Raw genomic sequence first — 23,174 nt, forward strand, 5'->3', positions numbered from 1 at the left:
CCCAGTCTCTCTCTGCCTCCCAGTCTCTCTCTGCCTCCCAGTCTCTCTCTGCCTGTCTATTTCTCCTCCCCTCCATCTCCCCCCTCTCTCACAGGCTTGTTACTCTGGTAACGCAGTGTGTAAATTCTCATTAGCATACAGTGACCAACGTATTCCTCTCAGATTGATAGAGGCTGCATCCCAGATGACACCCTATTCCCTTTATAGTGCACTGCTTTTGACCAAGGCCCATAGGGCTATAGAGGAAACAGGGTGCCGTTTGGGATGCACACAGAGCCTTCCCATGGGTGCCTATGTAGGTCAGGGTGAGAGGTGGAAAGAGAGAGAGAAGTAGAGCAATGCAGTGTGTGTGTGTGTGCGGCGTAATGCGGTGTGACAGGCGAAAAGAGAGAGAGGTGCACAGGGACCGTGTAAGCTGTTTTTCCACATGGGGGTCCTGGCAACTAAGAGACACACACACACCTACAGTACACAGAAGAGTACTCCCATACAGATATGCACAGGGACACACACTGGTGCGTGTAGATGCACGGACACGGAGACACACACTGGTGCGTGTAGATGCACGGACACGGAGACACACACTGGTGCGTGGAGATGCACGGACACGGAGACACACACTGGTGCGTGGAGATGCACGGACACGGAGACACACACTGGTGCGTGTAGATGCACGGACACGGAGACACACACTGGTGCGTGTAGATGCACGGACATGGAGACACACACTGGTGCGTGTAGATACAGTGCCTTGCAAAAGTACTCATCCCCCTTGGTGTTTTTCCTATTTTGTTCCATTACAACCTGTAATTTAAAATTATTTCATGTAGTGGACATAAACAAAATAGTCCAGATTGGTGAAGTGGATAAAAAAAAAAAGAAATCGGAAAAGTGGTGCGCGCATATGTATTCACCCCTTTGCTATGAAGCCCCTAAATAAGATCTGGTGCAATCAATTACCTTCAGAAGTCACATAATTAGTTAAATAAAGTCCACCTGTGTTCAATCTAAGTGTCACATGATCTCAGTATACAGTTGAAGTCAGAAGTTTACATACACTTAGGTTGAAGTCATTAAAACTCGTTTTTTAACCACTCCACAAATTTATTGTTAACAAACTATAGTTTTGGCAAGTCAGTTAGGACATCTACTTTGTGCAGGACACAAGTAATACAGATCAGGGTTGGGTTATAAAAAAATCTGAAACTTTGAACATCCCACGGAGCACCATTAAATCCATTATTAAATAATGGAAAGAATATGGCACCACAACAAACCTGTCAAGAGAGGGCCGCCCACCAAAACTCACAGACCAGGAAAGGAGGGCATTAATCAGAGAGGCAACAAAGAGACCAAAGATAACCCTGAAGGAGCTGCAATGCTCCACAGCGGAGATTGGATTATCTGTCCATAGGACCACTTTAAGCCGTACACTCCACAGAGCTGGGCTTTACGGAAGAGTGGGCAGAAAAAAGCCATTGCTTAAAGAAAAAATAAGCAAACACGTTTGGTGTTCGCAAAAAGGCATGTGGGAGACTCCCCAAACATATGGAAGAAGGTACTCTGGTCAGATGAGACTAAAATTGAGCATTTTGGCCATCAAGGAAAACATTATGTCTGGCGCAAACCCAACACCCCTCATCACCCCGAGAACATCTCCACAGTGAAGCATGGTGGTGGCAGCATCATGCTGTGGGGATGTTTTCCATCGGCAGGGACTGAGAAACTGGTCAGAATTGAAGGAATGATGGATGGCGCTAAATCTAGGGACATTTTTCAGTCCTCCAGAGATTTGAGACTGGGACGGAGGTTCACCTTCCAGCAGGACAATGACCTTAAGCATACTGCTAAAGCAACACTTGAGTGGTTTAAGAGGAAACATTTAAATGTCTTGGAATGGCCTAGTCAAAGCACAGAACTCAATCCAATTGAGAATCTGTGGTATGACTTAAAGATTGCTGTACACCAGCGGAACCCATCCAACTTGAAGGAGCTGGAGCAGTTTTTCCTTGAAGAATGGGCAAAAATCCCAGTGGCTAGAAGTGCCAAGCTTATAGAGACATACCCCAAGAGACTTGCAGCTGTGATTGCTGCAAAAGGTGGCCCTAGGAAGTATTGCTTTGGGGGGGGGGGGGGTGAATAGTTATGCACGCTCAAGTTCTGTTTTTTTGTGTCTTATTCTTGTTTGTTTCACAATAAAACATATTTTGCATCTTCAAAGTGGTAGGAATGTTGTGTAAATCAAATGATACAACCCTCCCCCCCCAGGTTCCAGGTTATAAGGCAACAAAATAGAAAAAATGCCAAGGGGGTGAATACTTTCACAAGCCACTGTACATGGAAACACACACTGGTCTGTGTAGATACACGGACACTCGCACACTCTCACACACACACTAAAGTGCATGAACACACACACCGACAAACAGAGGATATCAAACTTCCACATCGCTAAAACAGCAAGACAAAATGAATGAAACTCACATATAGGGGAAGCAAAGTCAATTTCACTTCAATTAAGAAATCAGACTTTTTGGTAAATGTCCATTTCCAACCCTTCATTGGAGCTAATAACATCATATCAACCTCTACTCTCTCAAGTCTCTCAAAGTCAAAGAGAGAGAGAACGTGTGGAGTTATGAGGGCCTGACTGGATTCCCTGATGCGAGAGCTGGACGGTGCATTTGCAGAGGGGCTCACCACCGCCCCAACCACCCTGTGTGTGTGTGTGCACCTCACCATCGCAGCTTGTCCACCCAGCCTCAGCACCCATGAACCTCTTCGAGGACGTTTTAGAGGAAATCAATATGATGTCCCTCAATGGGCTGTGCTTGACTGGGTTGGTTGCATCAAGGGCAGATTCTTATGCAAAATGCTCTCTAACTCAAAATGTTCAGTAGACACGGTAATCTTTCTAACCCAAAATGTTCAGTAGACACGGTAATCTTTCTAACCCAAAATGTTCAGTAGACAGGGTAATCTTTCTAACTCAAAATGTTCAGTAGACACGGTGTGTGTGTGTGTGTGTGTGTGTGTGTGTGTGTGTGTGCGCGCGCGCGTCCTGAGCTGTCGATTTGGATTACCACGGAGACGGGGGCGCAGGCCAGACAATGACAAAGATGACGACCCCCCCCCCCCCCCACACACACACTCCCCCTGTTCCTACCTCTGGGGCGATGTAGTCGGGCGTCCCACAGAAGGTGCGAGTGGTCACTCCCTCGTATATGTTCTCTTTACACATGCCAAAATCAGCGATCTTAATGTGGCCCTCCGAGTCCAGCATCACATTGTCCAGCTTCAGATCCCTGCAGGAGACACCCGCATCATGTGACAAGGGCCAAATGAAGACAACCATTGTATTTTAGGGCCTTTTCTACACCAATCCTGTTACTTCCTTACATTTATATTATTAAATTGATGAATTATTGGTTTGACAATACACAGTGTACGGTGAACATTGATCCTAGAATGGGATAAAGTGCCTCAATTGGTATACATTGGAAGAAGACCCACCTGTAAATGATTCCTTTCTTGTGCAGGAAGAACAGGCCAACCGAGATCTCTGCTGCATAGAACCTGCAATGACATGCTCCATGTTAGGCAGCCCTGAAGCCATTCATTTCAACAGGAATGATTGTAAACGACTGTAATGTGCTTCAGCTAGACTGGGTACATTCTGATAGATTTATTAATTCTTATACCTAGGCTGTCGTTTCTCCTTCTCCTCCGTACTTTGCAGTGCCCAGTCTAGTTTTTACTCTTCTTCTCCCTTCCCCCTCTCTCTTCCAAGCCCTCTATTTATTTATTTATCTTGTACACACACACATACACTCTTATTCCCCCTGACCAAAAATATAAATGCAACATGCAACAATTTCAAAGATTTTACTTAGTTACAGTTCATAGAAGGAAATCAGTCAATTTAAATAAATTCATTAGGCCCTAATCTATGGATTTCATATGACTGGGCAGGGGTGAAGCCATGGGTGGGCCCTTGGAGAACATAGGCCCACCCACTTGGGAGCCAGGCCCAGCCAACTGGAATTAGGGCTTTATTACAGACAGAAATGCTCCTCGGCACCCCTCCTCAGATGATCCCGCAGGTGAAGAAGCCAGCTGTGGAGGTCCTGGGCTGCCGTGGTTACACGTGGTCTGCGGTTGTGAGGCCGGTTGGATGTACTGCCAAATTCTCTAAAACGACGTTGGAGACGGCTTATGGTAGACAAATGACAATTCTCTGGGATCTTTAATTTCAGCTATTTAACTAGGCAAGTCAGTTAAGAACAAATTCTTATTTACAATAACGGCCTACCCCGGGCCAAACCCAGACGACACTGGACCCATTGTGCGCCGACCTATGGGACTCCCAATCGCGGCCGGATGTTATACAGCCTGGAATCGAACCAGGGACTGTAGTGACGCCTCTTGCACTGAGATGCAGTGCCTTAGACCGCAGCGCCACTCGGGAACAGGAACATGGGACCAACACTTTACATGCTGTGTTTATATTTTTGTTCAGTATAAAAGGTGAAAGCGAGGGGAGAGGGGAACTTACACTGCCTGTGGCTCTTTGAACTTGCCCGCTTGTTGGATGTGGTACATGAGGTCTCCCCCATTCACATACTCCATGACAAAGTACAGCCGGTCCTGGGCAGAGGGGGAGACAGAGACGGGGCTGTTTAATTTCATATAACATTGGTTTTCATAATGTTGGCATCTGTTCTACCGTCATATACTGTGTTATGATAACAGCCATGTCAGACAGACAGAGAGAGGCTTTCTTCATTATACTGTAGTATTGAGTCACATATAGGGGATACGGTAGTACTATAGAAAGTACTATAGAAAGTACTATAGAAAGCAGAACAACAACAACATGAGAGGAAAAAGTATACCCCTCAGAAATATTTCCCATGTATGACTCCATTATGTCTAGTCAAACTGAAGTAAATCCCTCAGACAGCCTCTTACCGGTCTGTCCTGCGCTAGTCACAGGGCGACATTTTCGAAGTGCAAAACAAAACATATACCGGGTGGGTCGAGCCCGGAATACTGATTGGCTGAAAGACTGATATATCAGACTGTGTACCACGGGTATGACAAAATATGACAATTTATTGGTCTAATTACATTGGTAACCAGTTTATAATAGCAATAAGGCACCCTTGGGGGTTTTGTGGTATATGGCCAATATAGCATGGCTAAGTGCTGTATCCAGGCACTTTTTTTTATTTTTTATTATTATATATTTTTTAATTGAATATCCGAAACATACAATATACTTGCAGTGAAGTCATCCACCAGACTTCCATTCAGAGTGACACACACATCCAGGGTCAATGCCCTGCTCAAGGGCACGTTGAGACAAGACCCCCCCCCCCCCCACAGATCCCCAACAGCTGATCCCCCCCCAAGAAGAAAAAATTATTAATGAATTAATACAAAAAATACAATTAATTCCATTCCCCACCCCCAAGAACCCCCAAAAGCATCAACAACCAAGAAAATGAACTAAAGACAAAAAGACAGAAAACAACATTGCAAAAAAACCAACAGAAAACTAAAAAAAACTAAGGACATCAAGGACAACTAAAATCATAACAGCAATGCCAACTGTATATGTTTGTGTGCATGTCTGGCACTATTACATGTATCCAGGCACTCTGCATTGCGTCGTGCATAAGAACAGCCCTTAGCCGTGGTATATTGGCCATATACCACACCTCCTCAGGCCTTATTGCTTAATTATTATCTGGAAGTGTGATTTAATTTGAAACTTTTCTTCAACATTGTGCATTCTGATGAGGTGACTATTTACGTGTTCCTCAGCTTACTAAACCCTAGTTAAATGATCACCTCCTCATAACGCACATTGTTGAAGAATAGTTTGAAATTAAATCACGCTGCAAGATTATAATAAGGTTTACGGTATTTTATGCACTTTGCTCAACATAAGCTTGAAATAACCTGTCAGACAAGGCAAATGGTTTCCTTAAACAATTACCCTCAAAGTGTTAGTGGCATCTTATTGTGAAGAGGATTTGTACTTCTCCTCACTTAAAAATGCATCGAATTTTTGATTTCCACTTTGGGGATGTGTGTGTGTGTGTATGTGTATTGGCCACCGTACGGTGCCTTTGTCGTCCCTGCACGAGAGAGATTGAGGGATTAAAGATTAAAGGAGGAATGAGAGAAGTGCTGAGAAAGCTGACAGATTAAAACAAAGAAAAACTTCATTGAACTTTGTGTGTGTGGGTATATACACGTGTGTGTGGTGTGTGTGTGGGTATATACACGTGTGTGTGGTGTGGGTATATACACGTGTGTGTGGTGTGGTGTGGGTATATACACGTGTGTGTGGTGTGGTGTGGGTATATACACGTGTGTGTGGTGTGTGTGTGGGTATATACACGTGTGTGTGGTGTGTGTGTGGGTATACACACGTGTGTGTGGTGTGTGTGTGGGTATACACACGTGTGTGTGGTGTGTGTGTGGGTATACACACGTGTGTGTGGTGTGTGTGTGGGTATACACACGTGTGTGTGGTGTGTGTGTGGGTATACACACGTGTGTGTGGTGTGTGTGTGGGTATACACACGTGTGTGTGGTGTGTGTGTGGGTATACACACGTGTGTGTGGTGTGTGTGTGGGTATACACACGTGTGTGTGGTGTGTGTGTGGGTATACACACGTGTGTGTGGTGTGTGTGTGGGTATACACACGTGTGTGTGGTGTTGTGTGTGGGTATACACACGTGTGTGTGGTGTGTGTGTGGGTATACACACGTGTGTGTGGTGTGTGTGTGGGTATACACACGTGTGTGTGGTGTGTGTGTGGGTATATACACGTGTGTGTGGTGTGTGTGTGGGTATATACACGTGTGTGTGGTGTGTGTGTGGGTATATACACGTGTGTGTGGTGTGTGTGTGGGTATATACACGTGTGTGTGGTGTGTGTGTGGGTATATACACGTGTGTGTGGTGTGTGTGTGGGTATATACACGTGTGTGTGGTGTGTGTGTGGGTATATACACGTGTGTGTGGTGTGTGTGTGGGTATATACACGTGTGTGGTGTGTGTGTGGGTATATACACGTGTGTGGTGTGTGTGTGGGTATATACACGTGTGTGTGGTGTGTGTGGGTATATACACGTGTGTGTGGTGTGTGTGTGGGTATATACACGTGTGTGGTGTGTGTGTGGGTATATACACGTGTGTGTGGTGTGTGTGGGTATATACACGTGTGTGTGGTGTGTGTGTGGGTATATACACATGTGTGGTATATACACGTGTGTGGTGTGTGTGTGGGAATATACACGTGTGTGGTGTGTGTGTGGGTATATACACGTGTGTGGTGTGTGTGTGGGTATATACACGTGTGTGGTGTGTGTGTGGGTATTTACACGTGTGTGGTGTGTGGGTATATACACGTGTGTGGTGTGTGGGTATATACACGTGTGTGTGGTGTGTGTGTGGGTATATACACGTGTGTGTGGTGTGTGTGTGGGTATATACACGTGTGTGTGGTGTGTGTGTGGGTATATACACGTGTGTGTGGTGTGTGTGTGGGTATATACACGTGTGTGTGGTGTGTGTGTGGGTATATACACGTGTGTGTGGTGTGTGTGTGGGTATATACACGTGTGTGTGGTGTGTGTGTGTGGGTATATACACTGTGTGTGGTGTGTGTGTGTGGGTATATACACGTGTGTGTGGTGTGTGTGTGGGTATATACACGTGTGTGTGGTGTGTGTGTGTGGGTATATACACGTGTGTGTGGTGTGTGTGTGTGGGTATATACACGTGTGTGTGGTGTGTGTGTGTGGGTATATACACGTGTGTGTGGTGTGTGTGTGTGGGTATATACACGTGTGTGTGGTGTGTGTGTGGGTATATACCGTGTGTGTGGTGTGTGTGTGGGTATATACACGTGTGTGTGGTGTGTGTGTGGGTATATACACGTGTGTGTGGTGTGTGTGTGTGGGTATATACACGTGTGTGCGGTGTTTGTGTGTGGTATATACACGTGTGTGTGGTGTGTGTGTGTGGGTATATAAACGTGTGTGTGGTGTGTGTGTGGGTATATACACGTGTGTGTGGTGTGTGTGTGGGTATATACACGTGTGTGTGGTGTGTGTGTGGGTATATACACGTGTGTGTGGTGTGTGTGTGGGTATATACACGTGTGTGTGGTGTGTGTGTGGGTATATACACGTGTGTGTGGTGTGTGTGTGGGTATATACACGTGTGTGTGGTGTGTGTGTGGGTATATACACGTGTGTGTGGTGTGTGTGTGGGTATATACACGTGTGTGTGGTGTGTGTGTGGGTATATACACGTGTGTGGTGTGTGTGTGGGTATATACACGTGTGTGGTGTGTGTGTGGGTATATACACGTGTGTGTGGTGTGTGTGTGGGTATATACACGTGTGTGGTATATACACGTGTGTGTGGTGTGTGTGTGGGTATATACACGTGTGTGTGGTGTGTGTGTGGGTATATACACGTGTGTGTGGTGTGTGTGTGGGTATATACACGTGTGTGTGGTGTGTGTGTGGGTATATACACGTGTGTGTGGTGTGTGTGTGGGTATATACACGTGTGTGTGGTGTGTGTGTGGGTATATACACGTGTGTGTGGTGTGTGTGTGGGTATATACACGTGTGTGTGGTGTGTGTGTGGGTATATACACGTGTGTGTGGTGTGTGTGTGGGTATATACACGTGTGTGTGGTGTGTGTGTGGGTATATACACGTGTGTGTGGTGTGTGTGTGGGTATATACACGTGTGTGTGGTGTGTGTGTGGGTATATACACGTGTGTGTGGTGTGTGTGTGGGTATATACACGTGTGTGTGGTGTGTGTGTGGGTATATACACGTGTGTGTGGTGTGTGTGTGGGTATATACACGTGTGTGTGGTGTGTGTGTGGGTATATACACGTGTGTGGTGTGTGTGTGGGTATATACACGTGTGTGGTGTGTGTGTGGGTATATACACGTGTGTGTGGTGTGTGTGGGTATATACACGTGTGTGTGGTGTGTGTGTGGGTATATACACGTGTGTGTGGTGTGTGTGGGTATATACACGTGTGTGTGGTGTGTGTGTGGGTATATACACGTGTGTGGTACATACACGTGTGTGGTGTGTGTGTGGGAATATACACGTGTGTGGTGTGTGTGTGGGTATATACACGTGTGTGGTGTGTGTGTGGGTATATACACGTGTGTGGTGTGTGTGTGGGTATATACACGTGTGTGGTGTGTGGGTATATACACGTGTGTGGTGTGTGGGTATATACACGTGTGTGTGGTGTGTGTGTGGGTATATACACGTGTGTGTGGTGTGTGTGTGGGTATATACACGTGTGTGTGTGGTGTGTGTGTGGGTATATACACGTGTGTGTGGTGTGTGTGTGGGTATATACACGTGTGTGTGGTGTGTGTGTGGGTATATACACGTGTGTGTGGTGTGTGTGTGGGTATATACGTGTGTGTGGTGTGTGTGTGGGTATATACACGTGTGTGTGGTGTGTGTGTGTGGGTATATACACGTGTGTGGTGTGTGTGTGGGTATATACACGTGTGTGGTGTGTGTGGGTATATACACACGTGTGTGTGGTGTGTGTGGGTATATACACACGTGTGTGTGGTGTGTGTGTGGGTATATACACGTGTGTGTGGTGTGTGTGTGGGTATATACACGTGTGTGTGGTGTGTGTGTGGGTATATACACGTGTGTGTGGTGTGTGTGTGGGTATATACACGTGTGTGTGTGGTGTGTGTGTGGGTATATACACATGTGTGTGTGGTGTGTGTGTGGGTATATACACGTGTGTGTGGTGTGTGTGTGTGGGTATATACACGTGTGTGTGGTGTGTGTGTGTGGGTATATACACGTGTGTGTGGTGTGTGTGTGTGGGTATATACACGTGTGTGTGGTGTGTGTGTGTGGGTATATACACATGTGTGTGGTGTGTGGGTATATAAACGTGTGTGTGGTGTGTGTGTGGGTATATACACGTGTGTGTGGTGTGTGTGTGGGTATATACACGTGTGTGTGGTGTGTGTGTGGGTATATACACGTGTGTGTGGTGTGTGTGTGGGTATATACACGTGTGTGTGGTGTGTGTGTGGGTATATACACGTGTGTGTGGTGTGTTGGGTATATACACGTGTGTGTGGTGTGTGTGTGGGGTATATACACGTGTGTGTGTGGTGGGTTGTGGGTATATCCACGTGTGTGGTGTGTGTGTGGGTATATACACACGTGTGTGTGGGTGGGTATATACACGTGTGTGTGGTGTGTGGGTGGGTATATACACGTGTGTGTGTGGTGTGTGTGGTGGTATATACACGTGTGTGTGGTGTGTGTGTGGGTATATACACGTGTGGTGTGGTGTGTGTGTGGGTATATACACGTGTGTGTGGTGTGTGTGTGGGTATATACACTGTGTGTGTGGTGTGTGTGATGGGTATATACCCGTGTGTGTGGTGTGTGTGTGGGTATCTACACGTGTGTGTGGTGTTGTGTGTGGTATATACACGTGTGTGTGGTGTGTGTGTGGGTATATATACGTGTGTGTGGTGTGTGTGTGGTATATACACGTGTGTGTGGTGTGTGTGTGGGTATATACACGTGTGTGGTGTGTGTGTGGGTATATACACGTGTGTGGTGTGTGTGTGGGTATATACACACGTGTGTGTGTGTGTGTGGGTATATACCCGCGTGTGGTGTGTGTGTGGGTATATACCCGCGTGTGGTGTGTGTGTGGGTATATACCCGCGTGTGGTGTGTGTGTGGGTATATACCCGTGTGTGGTGTGTGTGTGGGTATATACACGCGTGTGGTGTGTGTGTGGGTATATACCCGCGTGTGGTGTGTGTGTGGGTAGATACCCGCGTGTGGTGTGTGTGTGGGCATATACACGCGCGTGGTGTGTGTGTGGGCATATACACGCGTGTGGGTATATACACGTGTGGTGTGTGTGTGGGTATATACACGTGTGGTGTGTGTGTGGGTATATACACGTGTGGTGTGTGTGTGGGTATATACACGTGTGGTGTGTGTGGGTATATACACGTGTGGTGTGTGTGTGGTATATACACGTGTGGTGTGTGTGTGGGTATATACACGTGTGGTGTGTGTGTGGGTATATACACGTGTGGTGTGTGTGTGGGTATATACACGTGTGGTGTGTGTGTGGGTATATACACGTGTGGTGTGTGTGTGGATGTGTGTGTGGGTATATACATGTGTGGTGTATATGTGCGTATATACATGTGTGGTGTATATGTGCGTGTGTGTGTGGGTATATACATGTGTGTGGTGTGTGTGGGTATATACATGTGTGGTGTGTGTGGGTATATACATGTGTGGTGTGTGTGGGTATATACATGTGTGGTGTGTGTGTGGGTATATACATGTGTGGTGTATATGTGCGTATATACATGTGTGGTGTATGTGTGTGGTGTGTGTGGGTATATACATGTGTGGTGTATATGTGCGTATATACATGTGTGGTGTATATGTGCGTGTGTGTGTGGGTATATACATGTGTGTGGTGTATGTGTGTGGTGTGTGTGGGTATATACATGTGTGGTGTGTGTGGGTATATACATGTGTGGTGTATATGTGCGTATATACATGTGTGGTGTATATGTGCGTATATACATGAGTGGTGTATATGTGCGTGTGTGTGTGTGTTGGTATATACATGTGTGGTGTGTGGGTATATACATGTGTGGTGTGTGTGGGTGTATATATGCGTGTGTGTGTGTGGGTATATACATGTGTGTGGTGTGTGTGGGTATATACATGTGTGTGGTGTGTGTGGGTATATACATGTGTGGTGTGTGTGGGTATATACATGTGTGGTGTGTGTGGGTATATACATGTGTGGTGTGTGTGGGTATATACATGTGTGGTGTGTGTGGGTATATACATGTGTGGTGTGTGTGGGTATATACATGTGTGGTGTATATGTGCGTATATACATGTGTGGTGTATATGTGCGTATATACATGTGTGGTGTATATGTGCGTGTGTGTGTGGGTATATACATGTGTGTGTGTCATAGAGGAGCTTGATGAGTAAGAGAAAAATAATATGTATATAGTGTGTGTGTGTGTGTGTGTTGGCAAATGTCTGTGTGTGTGTGTGGCCTGCACAGACACATGTAATGGCACAAACCCTACCCCATCACAATAACCACACTTATGAGAATTGGGAGCAACGTCATCAGCATCACCAATGGACAGCAAAAAGCAAGTAATTGTGTGTTTGTGCATGCCCATAGGCCCACGTGTGTGTACGTGTGTGTGTTTATCCCCTTGTGCATGCGTGTGTCCGTCGTCTCCATACCACGGTCTGGAAGCAGGAGTGGAGTGAGGTGAGGAAGGGTGGTTTGTCCTGCTGGGCCAGGACTCTCTTCTCTATCATGGTACACTCCACATCATCATCTTGGATCACCACGTCCTTCTTCAGGATCTTGATGGCGTACAGCTCCTCTGTGGGCTTCATCTCTGCCAGAATCACCTACGACACAGGTACACGAGAGGTCAAAGGTGAGACCGAAGGCTTCTAAATAGGGTGGCTTAACGCGGATAGTAATGTTATTAACACAACTGTTTTGTTGTTACTGTATGCTTATTACTCAACTGACGCGTGGACATACTCATTTATTCACCGTGTGCTACATCGAGATACGGACCGTCTAAACCGAAACATTGCACTCATTCATTATTACGACTCTGTTTTGTGTCAATTATGGATGATGTGGCCAAGTCCTGAATTTTGCTCACGTACACCAACATAGATCTTGGATCTTACTCAATTTCAGATTTGTCCGATAGAGAACATCCCCGTGGTACACAGGACATTCAACATGACAAGTTGGGTAGCTGATTTTAGAAGCCAATAAGAATAACTTGTGACAAATCATCGTAGGGCGGCTTCCCAAACACAGAACAAGCCAGATAGACACTAAAAAGCGAGATCAATGGAGAATCTTCATTGAAAGTGCTTTTCTGTCCAGGACCAGGCTTAATCTGTGTCCGGGAAACTACCACTTCACCTCCTTAATAAAACAAGTCCTGGGCTCACCTTGCCGAAGCTGCCTTTCCCCAGAACGGCCAGGAAGTTGAAGTCGGTGAGTTTGACCGAGTCCAGGTTGTTAGAGGGCAGATTGGACCTGCTGTCATCTGACGGAGCGATTACCTTCTTAGTACCAGGGCCCAGCTTGGCTTTCTATGTTCGGTGAGGAGAGGGGAACGGCGTGAGACACACACACACACACGACAGACACACACACACGACACACCCACACACACTGCTGTGCGGCCTTATGTAACACAATATAACACAATTCAAAAATTATAAAAAATTAAATAAAAAAAATTGGGAGGAGATGGAACACAGACAGAAGGTATAAAACAGTAAATATGGAATGACAGTACAGATGTTGAATACTCCTGACTGTCATTATGCTATAACCTATTACGGTAAAATAACTCATTTTTGTGGAGTCACAAGAAACCCTTCGGTCAAAATGTTGAAATTCATTTAAAGACATTTGAATGAACTCCTGTCAAACCCCTCCGTGATAATGCATTGTCATTGGTCAACGTGCCATCAGTATGTCCACCACATGCTCTTACAAAGCTTCAAAGCTCGTCAAGTCATGCTTGGTTTAGAATCAGAGCAAGACGGTAAAGTCTCCTGGCCTCGAACACACACATGCACTACACACACCCATTTTCACACCCTCTTGCGACCTCCATTTCCTCCGGAGGTATATTCCTTCTGTTTTCCAGGCAGTGGGAACATGTGACAGTGTCACAACGACCTGGGTGTCATCCTCATTCTTCACCCTTACTCACAGGTGTCAAATCTCTCTTTTGCACACACACACTCAAGAGCCTGGGCCTAATCGAGCAGCTGGCACAGTCATGTTAAACCAGGTCCACACTACAGCTCATCTTGTCTGTCTAGTACACTGGACAGGCTGGCAGCCACGCACATGACAAACTACACACAACAATAAAGCAGCCCATTTGTGTAGAATATACGACAATCCGAATAAACTGAACCAAAGACATTTGATCCCATTGGAATCTGTCCAATAAATTGACACTTCACGCGTGTGAGGTTCTCCTGTGTCAATCTACTGCTGTTTCCCCTTGGTTGTTCATGGCTAGACGAGGTGTAAGAAACTGGTCAGGCGGCTTTAGTTTGGTTAATGTATGCGTCTGCATAAAAGGCCACATAATTCCTAGCCCCTCACCTTCTTCTCTTCATGTAGATCTGACAGGATTTGATAGGCATATGCAAAAGGTTATGCCCTCTGATAGGCTAGGTGAAGACTTTGCTATATTGCTTACACCGTTCCACTGATGGCATATTCAGACAGGTGTCTATGCTACAGTGGCTAGGGGTTGTTTAGTGGGCGGGGCCTAGAAATAGCTTGTAAGGTATTGGCAGCACACGATTGGGCTATGCAGACCACAGCACACCTATAAGCGAAGCCAACGAGGAGAAGAGACTCGCAAAAGCGGCCTTACTTCCTCTCAGACGCACCTGAACTTGGTTGGCTTTGTCCTTTGCCTGCAACCACAGCAGGGGAGAGGTGAATGGAGAACGGCTGACAGCTGAGACACAGCCATACTTTCAGAAGCACTACCATACAGACATGTTTTATCTCAGGAGCACAGTCACTCATAACACTATGACAACACAGACACATTTCATCTCAGGAGCACAGTCACTCATAACAGACACATTTTATCCCAGGAGCACAGTCTCTCATAACACTAACGCACTGACAACACAGACACATTTCATCTCAGGAGCACAGTCTCTCATAACAGACACATTTTATCCCAGGAGCACAGTCTCTCATAACACTATGACAACACAGACACATTTCATCTCGGGAGCACAGTCACTCATAACAGACACATTGTATCTCAGGAGCACAGTCTCTCATAACACTATGACAACACAGACACATTTCATCTCGGGAGCACAGTCACTCATATCACTATGACAACACAGACACATTTTATCCCAGGAGCACAGTCTCTCATAACACTAACGCATTGACAACACAGATATTTTATCTCAGGAGCACAGTCACTCATATCACTATGACAACACAGACACATTTTATCCCAGGAGCACAGTCTCCTCATAACACTAACGCATTGACAACACAGATATTTTATCTCAGGAGCACAGTCACTCATAACACTATGACAACACAGACACATTTATTTCAGGAGCACAGTCGCTCATACTGGTTTTACAATGAAGTGCTATGGTGGCATCTAGTGGTAACTGGTGGAGACAACTTGAGGGAAAACGCCAACTATAGCTTTCTTATTACGTTTCATTATGGGGCACTGTATGCAGATTGATGAGGAAAATAAGGCTGTAACGTAATAAAATGTGGAAAAAGGGAAGGGGTCTGAATACCTTCTGAATGCACTGTAAATTGTGCTGCATTCGATTCACTGCACCTACATGCAATGCATTTTAAAACCTGGCTTGATACTGCCCTCTTGTGGATATGCGATGAGCAACGTGATAAAATTCAACTCATCAAATCAAAGTTTATTGGTCGCGTACACAGTTTAGAAGCTGTGTTAGTGGGTTCAACGAAATGCTTGTGTCTAGAAAGATATAGTAAAAGCCACGTTATGGCCCTATAAAATCAACACTGAACAAATGGAGACGGGCCTAACTAACTGTGCTGTCCATCTTTGTTTTGACCTCTCATTGCTGTAGGCACACAGCTTAACTTCCACCCCTGTACAGACCAAGCATCCAAAAATAACCTATAGGCCACAAAGGAAGAAGATGAAAATATGACCAGATAGTGATGAAAGACAAATTTAAAAAGAGAAAAAGTTTGATGACAGACACAGACATCATATACAGACAGAGCGACAACCAGACAACATACACAGACAGACTGAACGACAACCAGACAACATACACAGACAGACTGAACGACAAACGTTATAATGTAGCCAGACAGACTGAACGACAAACGTTATAAATGTAGCCAGACAGACTGAACGACAAACGTTATAATGTAGCCAGACAGACATGGACGGGAAACATTTACTAACAATCTCCTTCCAACCAGTTATAACCCAATGAGGAGTCCCACCCCCCCTTTTTGACTACAGTATCCTTGGACACCCCCTACCCAGTTGAGGAAGGAATAGGTCCCATGTGGCTCAGTTGGTAGAGCATGGCACTTGCAACGCCGGGGTTGTGGGTTCGATTCCCGCGGGGGACCAGAAGGGGGGAAAAAAGTATGAAAAATGTATGAACTCACTACTGTAAGTATCTCTGGATAAAGGCGCCTGCTAAATGACCAAAAAATAAATAATAAAGAAGAGTGTCCTGGTAGACGAGAAAATAAAGAGGGGGAGGGAGCGAGAAGAAGAACAACAGAGTGTGTCGTGTATGTGGGAGGTGGGTTGGCTGCAATGTCCCTGTAATGAACAGGCACTGAAACATGTATCTATCGACACACTTCTGTCCTTGGGGTCTACAGAGGTTATTGCCTGTTTGATATAATGGATGATATAATGAGGATGTAGCCCTGTAGGACACTTGTATTTTCAGCATCTTGCATTGGCATGCGATCCTATTTTATTGTGGAAGTAGCCTATCTGTACATATATAGTTCCATAAACACTATCTTTGTAGTGGATAATATTTATATAAAGAAAAGCAATATTAACTTCTATTGTAGGACAGTTTTCAGTCACATTTCCCTTCCAGCTTGATAGCTTTACACTTGGTTTTCTCAACAAAATACAAGGCTATTTACAGCTCCAGACAATGATTTATGAGAGCAATTCCTGCTATCTGATGGCTCTTGTTCTTGCGCTAATTCCAACCCCACACTGAGAACAAATTGTTAGTAAACTGGATCTATTTGCAGTAGCCTTAAACCACGTACAAATGATCAGAGCGGAAGAGAGTGAGAAAGCGAGTGATTGGACACAAAGGAGGTAGATAAAAAGAGGAAGACAAAAGAGGAACAGAGGTGAGGAAAGGAGACAGAGGAAGGGAGGAGGAGAGGAGCAGAGGAGAGGAGAGATACCTTTAGGAAGTGATAGTTAATTTGGCAATCCTGGAAGAGAGGGAGAGAGACGGGGGAAAAGGGAGGAGAGAAACTCAGGCATTAGATTTGACAAGACATAGGGTGGGCATCTAGAGGTCTCACAGAGCACAGATGAGAGGAGGGAGCGTTACGGAGAGGGAGAAAAAGGAAGAGAGAGAAGGGCAGGGAGACAGTGAGGGGTGAGAGGGGAAGAGAGATAGGGAGAAACAGGAAAAGGGAGGAAGAGACAGACAGAAAGAGGGAGAGCTATTTTCTTGGACAGACAGACACAGTAGCTACTGTATATAACAACAGGAAGTGACCTCAGCCCATTAACTCCCGACCTCTCGTACATACGAGCCAAAGCAAGAATGATCTTTTACAATGCACCTACATTTGTGAAAGACATGGAATAAATATTGCCTAATGCCAGACATACCAACCTTAAGATATCTTGTCAGTGGGCCACAGAAATAGACCAACTAGACAGGATTACAATTAAGTCCTATTGACAGGAACTTCTTGAGCCCTCACACTCTCTAGCTCACATTGCTTCATATGTCTAGCCTGGTAACCCATGGCAATCCAAGCACACACAGCACGTCAGAATACCAAAGAGTTGTTTGTTTGAAATAAATGAGGGGGGAAAACACACAAACCAAAGAGTACTTGAATAAGAGACGTGCTGCAATTCAGTTAGCGTCCAAAAAATGGCATCCTATTCCCTATCTAGTGCACGACTTTTGACCAGGGCCAATTAGGGCTCTGTTCAATGTGCAAAAGTAGTGCACTATGTCGGGAATAGGGTGCCATTTGGGACCTAACCACTGTATTGGCTCTCTTTAAGACATCAAAATGGCTGTGTATATTAAGGACACACAAACAGGTAGAGAGACATTTGTTTCCCTTGACAAGCCCAAGTCTTCCCTTCTCCCTTTATCAACTTAGAAGTGTTCACATCAGACACTGCTTGTTTTTGACAAAAGTTAGAAGCTTGTGTGTGTGAGCGTGTGTGTGTATGTGAGCGTGTGTGTGTATGTGTGTGTGTGTGAGCGTGTGTGTGTATGTGTGTGTGTGTGTGTGTGTCATAAGTGCAAAAAGTCATCAACTCGGGAATTTCCTGTATTTTTTCCACCCAATTTAATGAAAATCCAATAACAGGGTAACAATTTTAGTTGATTTCACATTTAATTCACGTTAGCTGACAACTCAACCAAATGCAAATAAAAAATAAACATTTAACTGATGTCTGTGCCCAGTGGGTATTGTATTGTGAAAGTATGGACAGTTATTGTTGAATGACTCCCATCTCAAAAACGGCATATAAAGTCCTATTATAATGTATGTGCAACAACTCTCCACAGGGTTTCAAACAATCTCCAACTAGAATAATGACTAGCTGTCTGTATTGTGAGGGTAGAGGACAGTGGTCTGTGTTATCAATAGGAGATGACATCCTGCTCTGTCTGTTGTTCTGTGGATGACGTGGGACATGTATAACAGGTGGGAGTCAAAGAGAGATAGGGAGAGAGACAGATGGAGAGAGAGAGAAAGAGAGACAGAGAGAGTGTGTGTTTGTGTGAGAGAGATAGCGAGAGAGAGAGAACCTGACAGGTCCCGTATCACTGAGTACAAAAGTGGAGTGAGATGTGTTGTCTGCCTGGGGGAGTGTTTGTGTATTAGGGGAAAGGGGGTGGGGTCTGCCTAAAGGGTGTGTTTGTGTGTCAATGGGGGGCATTGGTATGTGTTTGGGTGTGTGTGTGTGTGTGTGTGTGTGTGTGTGTGTGGGTAGCTGATAGTTGCTATGACGACTGCAAACCAGTAGGGTGCCGTTGCTATGACTCCCTCCACTCTAACCCCTCCACCCCTACACTCTACCCGCTCCACCCCTACACTCTAACCGCTCCACCCCTACACTCTAACCGCTCCACCCCTACACTCTAACCGCTCCACCCCTACACTCTAACCGCTCCACCCCCACACTCTAACCGCTCCACCCCCACACTCTAACCGCTCCACCCCCACACTCTAACCGCTCCACCCCTACACTCTAACCCCTCTAGCCCTACACTCTAACCGCTCCATCCCTACACTCTAACCCCTCCACCCCTACACTCTAACCGCTCCACCCCCACACTCTAACCGCTCCACCCCCACACTCTAACCGCTCCACCCCACACTCTAACCGCTCCACCCCCACACTCTAACCGCTCCACCCCCACACTCTAACCGCTCCACCCATACACTCTAACCGCTCCACCCCTACACTCTAACCCTCCACCCCTACACTCTAACCCCTCCACCCCTCCACTCTAACCGCTCCACCCCCACACTCTAACCGCTCCACCCCCACACTCTAACCGCTCCACCCCCACACTCTAACCGCTCCACCCCCCACACTCTAACCGCTCCACCCCCACACTCTAACCGCTCCACCCCCACACTCTAACCGCTCCACCCCCACACTCTAAACCGCTCCACCCCCACACTCTAACCGCTCCACCCCCACACTCTAACCGCTCCACCCCCACACTCTAACCGCTCCACCCATACACTCTAACCGCTCCACCCCTACACTCTAACCGCTCCACCCCTACACTCTAACCGCTCCACCCCTACACTCTAACCGCTCCACCCCTACACTCTAACCGCTCCACCCCTACACTCTAACCGCTCCACCCCTACACTCTAACCGCTCCACCCCTACACTCTAACCGCTCCACCCCTACACTCTAACCGCTCCACCCCTACACTCTAACCGCTCCACCCCTACACTCTAACCGCTCCACCCCTACACTCTAACCGCTCCACCCCTACACTCTAACCCCTCCACCCCTACACTCTAACCCCTCCACTCTAACCCCTCCACCCCCACACTCTAACCGCTCCACCCCCACACTCTAACCGCTCCACCCCCCCCACACTCTAACCGCTCCACCCCCACACTCTAACCGCTCCACCCCCACACTCTAACCGCTCCACCCCCACACTCTAACCGCTCCACCCCACACTCTAACCGCTCCACCCACACACTCTAACGCTCCCCCCAACGCTCCACCCCTACACCTCTAACCGCTCACCCACTCTACCGCTCCACCCCACACTCTTAACCCCTCTAGCCCTAACTCGAAACGCTCCATCCCTACAACTCTAACCCCTCCACTCTAACCCCTCCACCCCCACACTCTAACCGCTCCACCCCCACACTCTAACCGCTCCACCCCCACACTCTAACCGCTCCACCCCCACACTCTAACCGCTCCACCCCCACACTCTAACCGCTCACCCCCACACTCTAACCGCTCCACCCCTACACTCTAACCGCTCCACCCCCACACTCTAACGCTCACCCCCACACTCTAACCGCTCCACCCCCACACTCTAACCGCTCCACCCCACACTCTAACCGCTCCACCCCTACACTCAAACCCCTCCATCCCTACACTCAAACCCCTCCATCCCTACACTCTAACCGCTCCACCCCTACACTCTAACCGCTCCACCCCTACACTCTAACCGCTCCACCCCTACACTCTAACCGCTCCACCCCTACACTCTAACCGCTCCACCCCTACACTCTAACCGCTCCACCCCTACACTCTAACCGCTCCACCCCTACACTCTAACCGCTCCACCCCTACACTCTAACCGCTCCACCCCTACACTCTAACCGCTCCACCCCTACACTCTAACCGCTCCACCCCTACACTCTAACCGCTCCACCCCTACACTCTAACCGCTCCACCCCTACACTCTAACCGCTCCACCCCTACACTCTAACCGCTCCACCCCTACACTATAGTCAGTGATCACTAGCACTAGCATTGAAAATCCAAAAACGATAGAGAATTATTTTAAGCAAATTTTTACGGCAAGGAAATATATATATTTTTAAATCACTGTGGCCTTCAGGACCACGTTAAAGACTGAATGCGGCCCCAGGGGCAAAATGAGTGACACCCCTGACCCACTGCCCGTAAGACAAGTGGTGGATATCTTTCTATCCATATCACTCAATCAATTACGGATCTTTTGGAATAGAATTCAAATATAAATCTCAAACTGATATTCTCAGGAGTGACGGACTAACCCTTCCAGCCCAAATCCATGTTCGTGCTGATGAACTGACAGCTTTACAGTGACACCAGTCTGAGTTACCACTGATTCTAAAACAGCGGTCAAAGGTCAAGTCCTACCATGTTCTATAAGCCTGTATCTACAAAGCTGGATAAACTAGTGTTTTGGAGGAAGAGAAATAGACCACCCCACCTGTGAGCCACCCAGAGAAATTAACGAGGCAGCCTCCCATTGGGTGCCTAAAGGAAGACGAGAAGCGCAACAGAGTTTTAATTAACAGCCCTGTTTCCATAGAGAATCCATGACCCTTTTATGTCCAGATGCTCCAGAACACACAATGCTTACGGTCTGGAGGGGGATGGTGGCCATTTTGAAATGCAAACATATTTGTCATGGAGAAGGGCCAAATTCAATTATGCCAGTTTAATGTGGTTGTGGAGTGGCTTTGGAAGAAGCTCGAGGACTTAATATGATTAGTTCACTTAGTCATGGTCACATGTAGATATAATAAACATGAAAAAACACAACTGTTACTGCATGAAACACTAGGATGAAAGGGAAGTCATTCATACAAACTACCAGGCAAATATGTAATAAAATCCCAGAATGTTGGATGAAAGCAGGATGGGCTACAATAACTAAAAAGACATTAGGGTTAATATGTTCCCCAGTCCTGTCTCTGAGGCCTCACCTCAAACTTCTGTCGGAGCTCCTCGTTTCCGTCATCCTCCTCTGAGATGGGCACGTTGTAGTACTCGCCCTCCTCTTGGTTCAACATCTTGTACCTGAGAGAGAGAGAGAGAGAAATCATTTGTATTTCAATTATGATTGTTGACAACAAAAAAAAACATAGTTGTGAATCCAAGCACAGAGACCCAGCTTCCTATTTATAGTCCAGTAGATAAGTGTTAAAAGTAACAATGTTTCTAAGAACATAAAAACATCTCAACAGCCTATAAAACTGAAGAGAGAGAAAAAAAATGTTCAACCCGGAGACAAAAAGCTAGGTATCGAGCGGCCACTAGCTTACGTCTCCGCATCCCTTCCTGCATCACTTCATTCCTCGATCACACTCTACCTCCTGATTCATACCCACTTGGCCCAGACGCATTGTTCATTACAAAGCAACAGTCCCTTCAGCTCCAGTCCCACTGGGCCAGAATTATCCTTGTGTTGGCGGCGCTCATGAAACACATCCCTATTTATGACCCACGGCCGTTAGATGGCACCTCAAAGGGCACCGAGACGTGGAGATAAAGTTCACTGTTGCTGTTGTGATTAATGATCGGTTTGTACCAGACTGATATATAAGGGACTACAGCGCCAAGAGGCTCTGTGATGACAAACAATGACATGAAATGCAGGTAAGTTGAAAAGAAGGGACTTATTATCTTGATTTATCACTGCTCTTTCCAAATAGAAATTGCAATAAAACATATCAGACGACAGCTGTTTCTGCTTCCAACGGGAAACCAATTCAATGAAGTATATGTTCATTAAGATCCCTTCTTCACTAATAACTTAATGACTGCTACTCTTCCTGTAGTCTACATAAAACACAATACAAAAAAAATATTGGGACAAATTCTGAATTAATCGTCAATATTGATGAGTGAGAAAGTTATACAAATATCATACCCCCAAAACATGCTAACCTCTCCTCTCACCATTACAATAACAGGGGAGGTTAGCATTTTATATCATACCCCCAAAACATGCTAACCTCTCACCATTACAATAACAGGGGAGGTTAGCATTTTATATCATACCCCAAAACATTGCTAACCTCTCACCATTACAATAACAGGGGAGGTTAGCATTATATATCATACCCCCAAGACATGCTAACCTCTCATAATCACAATAACTAGGGAGGTTAGCATCTTTCTGGGGTTATGACATTTGTGCGTCTGTCACTTCCTCAGTCATCATTATTCACGATACATCCAGGATGATCTGTAATCATGGTAGCATCCAC

General features: G+C 46.2%; 1 protein-coding gene across 2 annotated transcripts in view; it reads right to left on the reverse strand.

Annotated features, from left to right (window-relative positions):
* The window catches only part of LOC109889555 (protein kinase C alpha type), a 195,153-nt gene that overhangs the window by 32,899 nt on the left and 139,080 nt on the right, over positions 1-23,174 (reverse strand). Inside the window, exons 8-14 of one of the 2 annotated variants that reach the window (XM_020481062.2) lie at positions 21,888-21,981; positions 14,575-14,601; positions 13,102-13,245; positions 12,361-12,534; positions 4,556-4,647; positions 3,514-3,576; positions 3,167-3,305 (exon numbers count right to left, since the gene is read on the reverse strand). In XM_020481062.2, coding sequence (XP_020336651.1) covers positions 3,167-3,305; positions 3,514-3,576; positions 4,556-4,647; positions 12,361-12,534; positions 13,102-13,245; positions 14,575-14,601; positions 21,888-21,981 — 733 coding nt within the window. The remainder of the gene's footprint in view (positions 1-3,166; positions 3,306-3,513; positions 3,577-4,555; positions 4,648-12,360; positions 12,535-13,101; positions 13,246-14,574; positions 14,602-21,887; positions 21,982-23,174) is intronic. The other variant, XM_020481071.2, reaches the window with a different exon arrangement.

This window comes from Oncorhynchus kisutch, linkage group LG1 (assembly GCF_002021735.2).
Source record: "Oncorhynchus kisutch isolate 150728-3 linkage group LG1, Okis_V2, whole genome shotgun sequence".
NCBI lineage: Eukaryota > Metazoa > Chordata > Actinopteri > Salmoniformes > Salmonidae > Oncorhynchus > Oncorhynchus kisutch.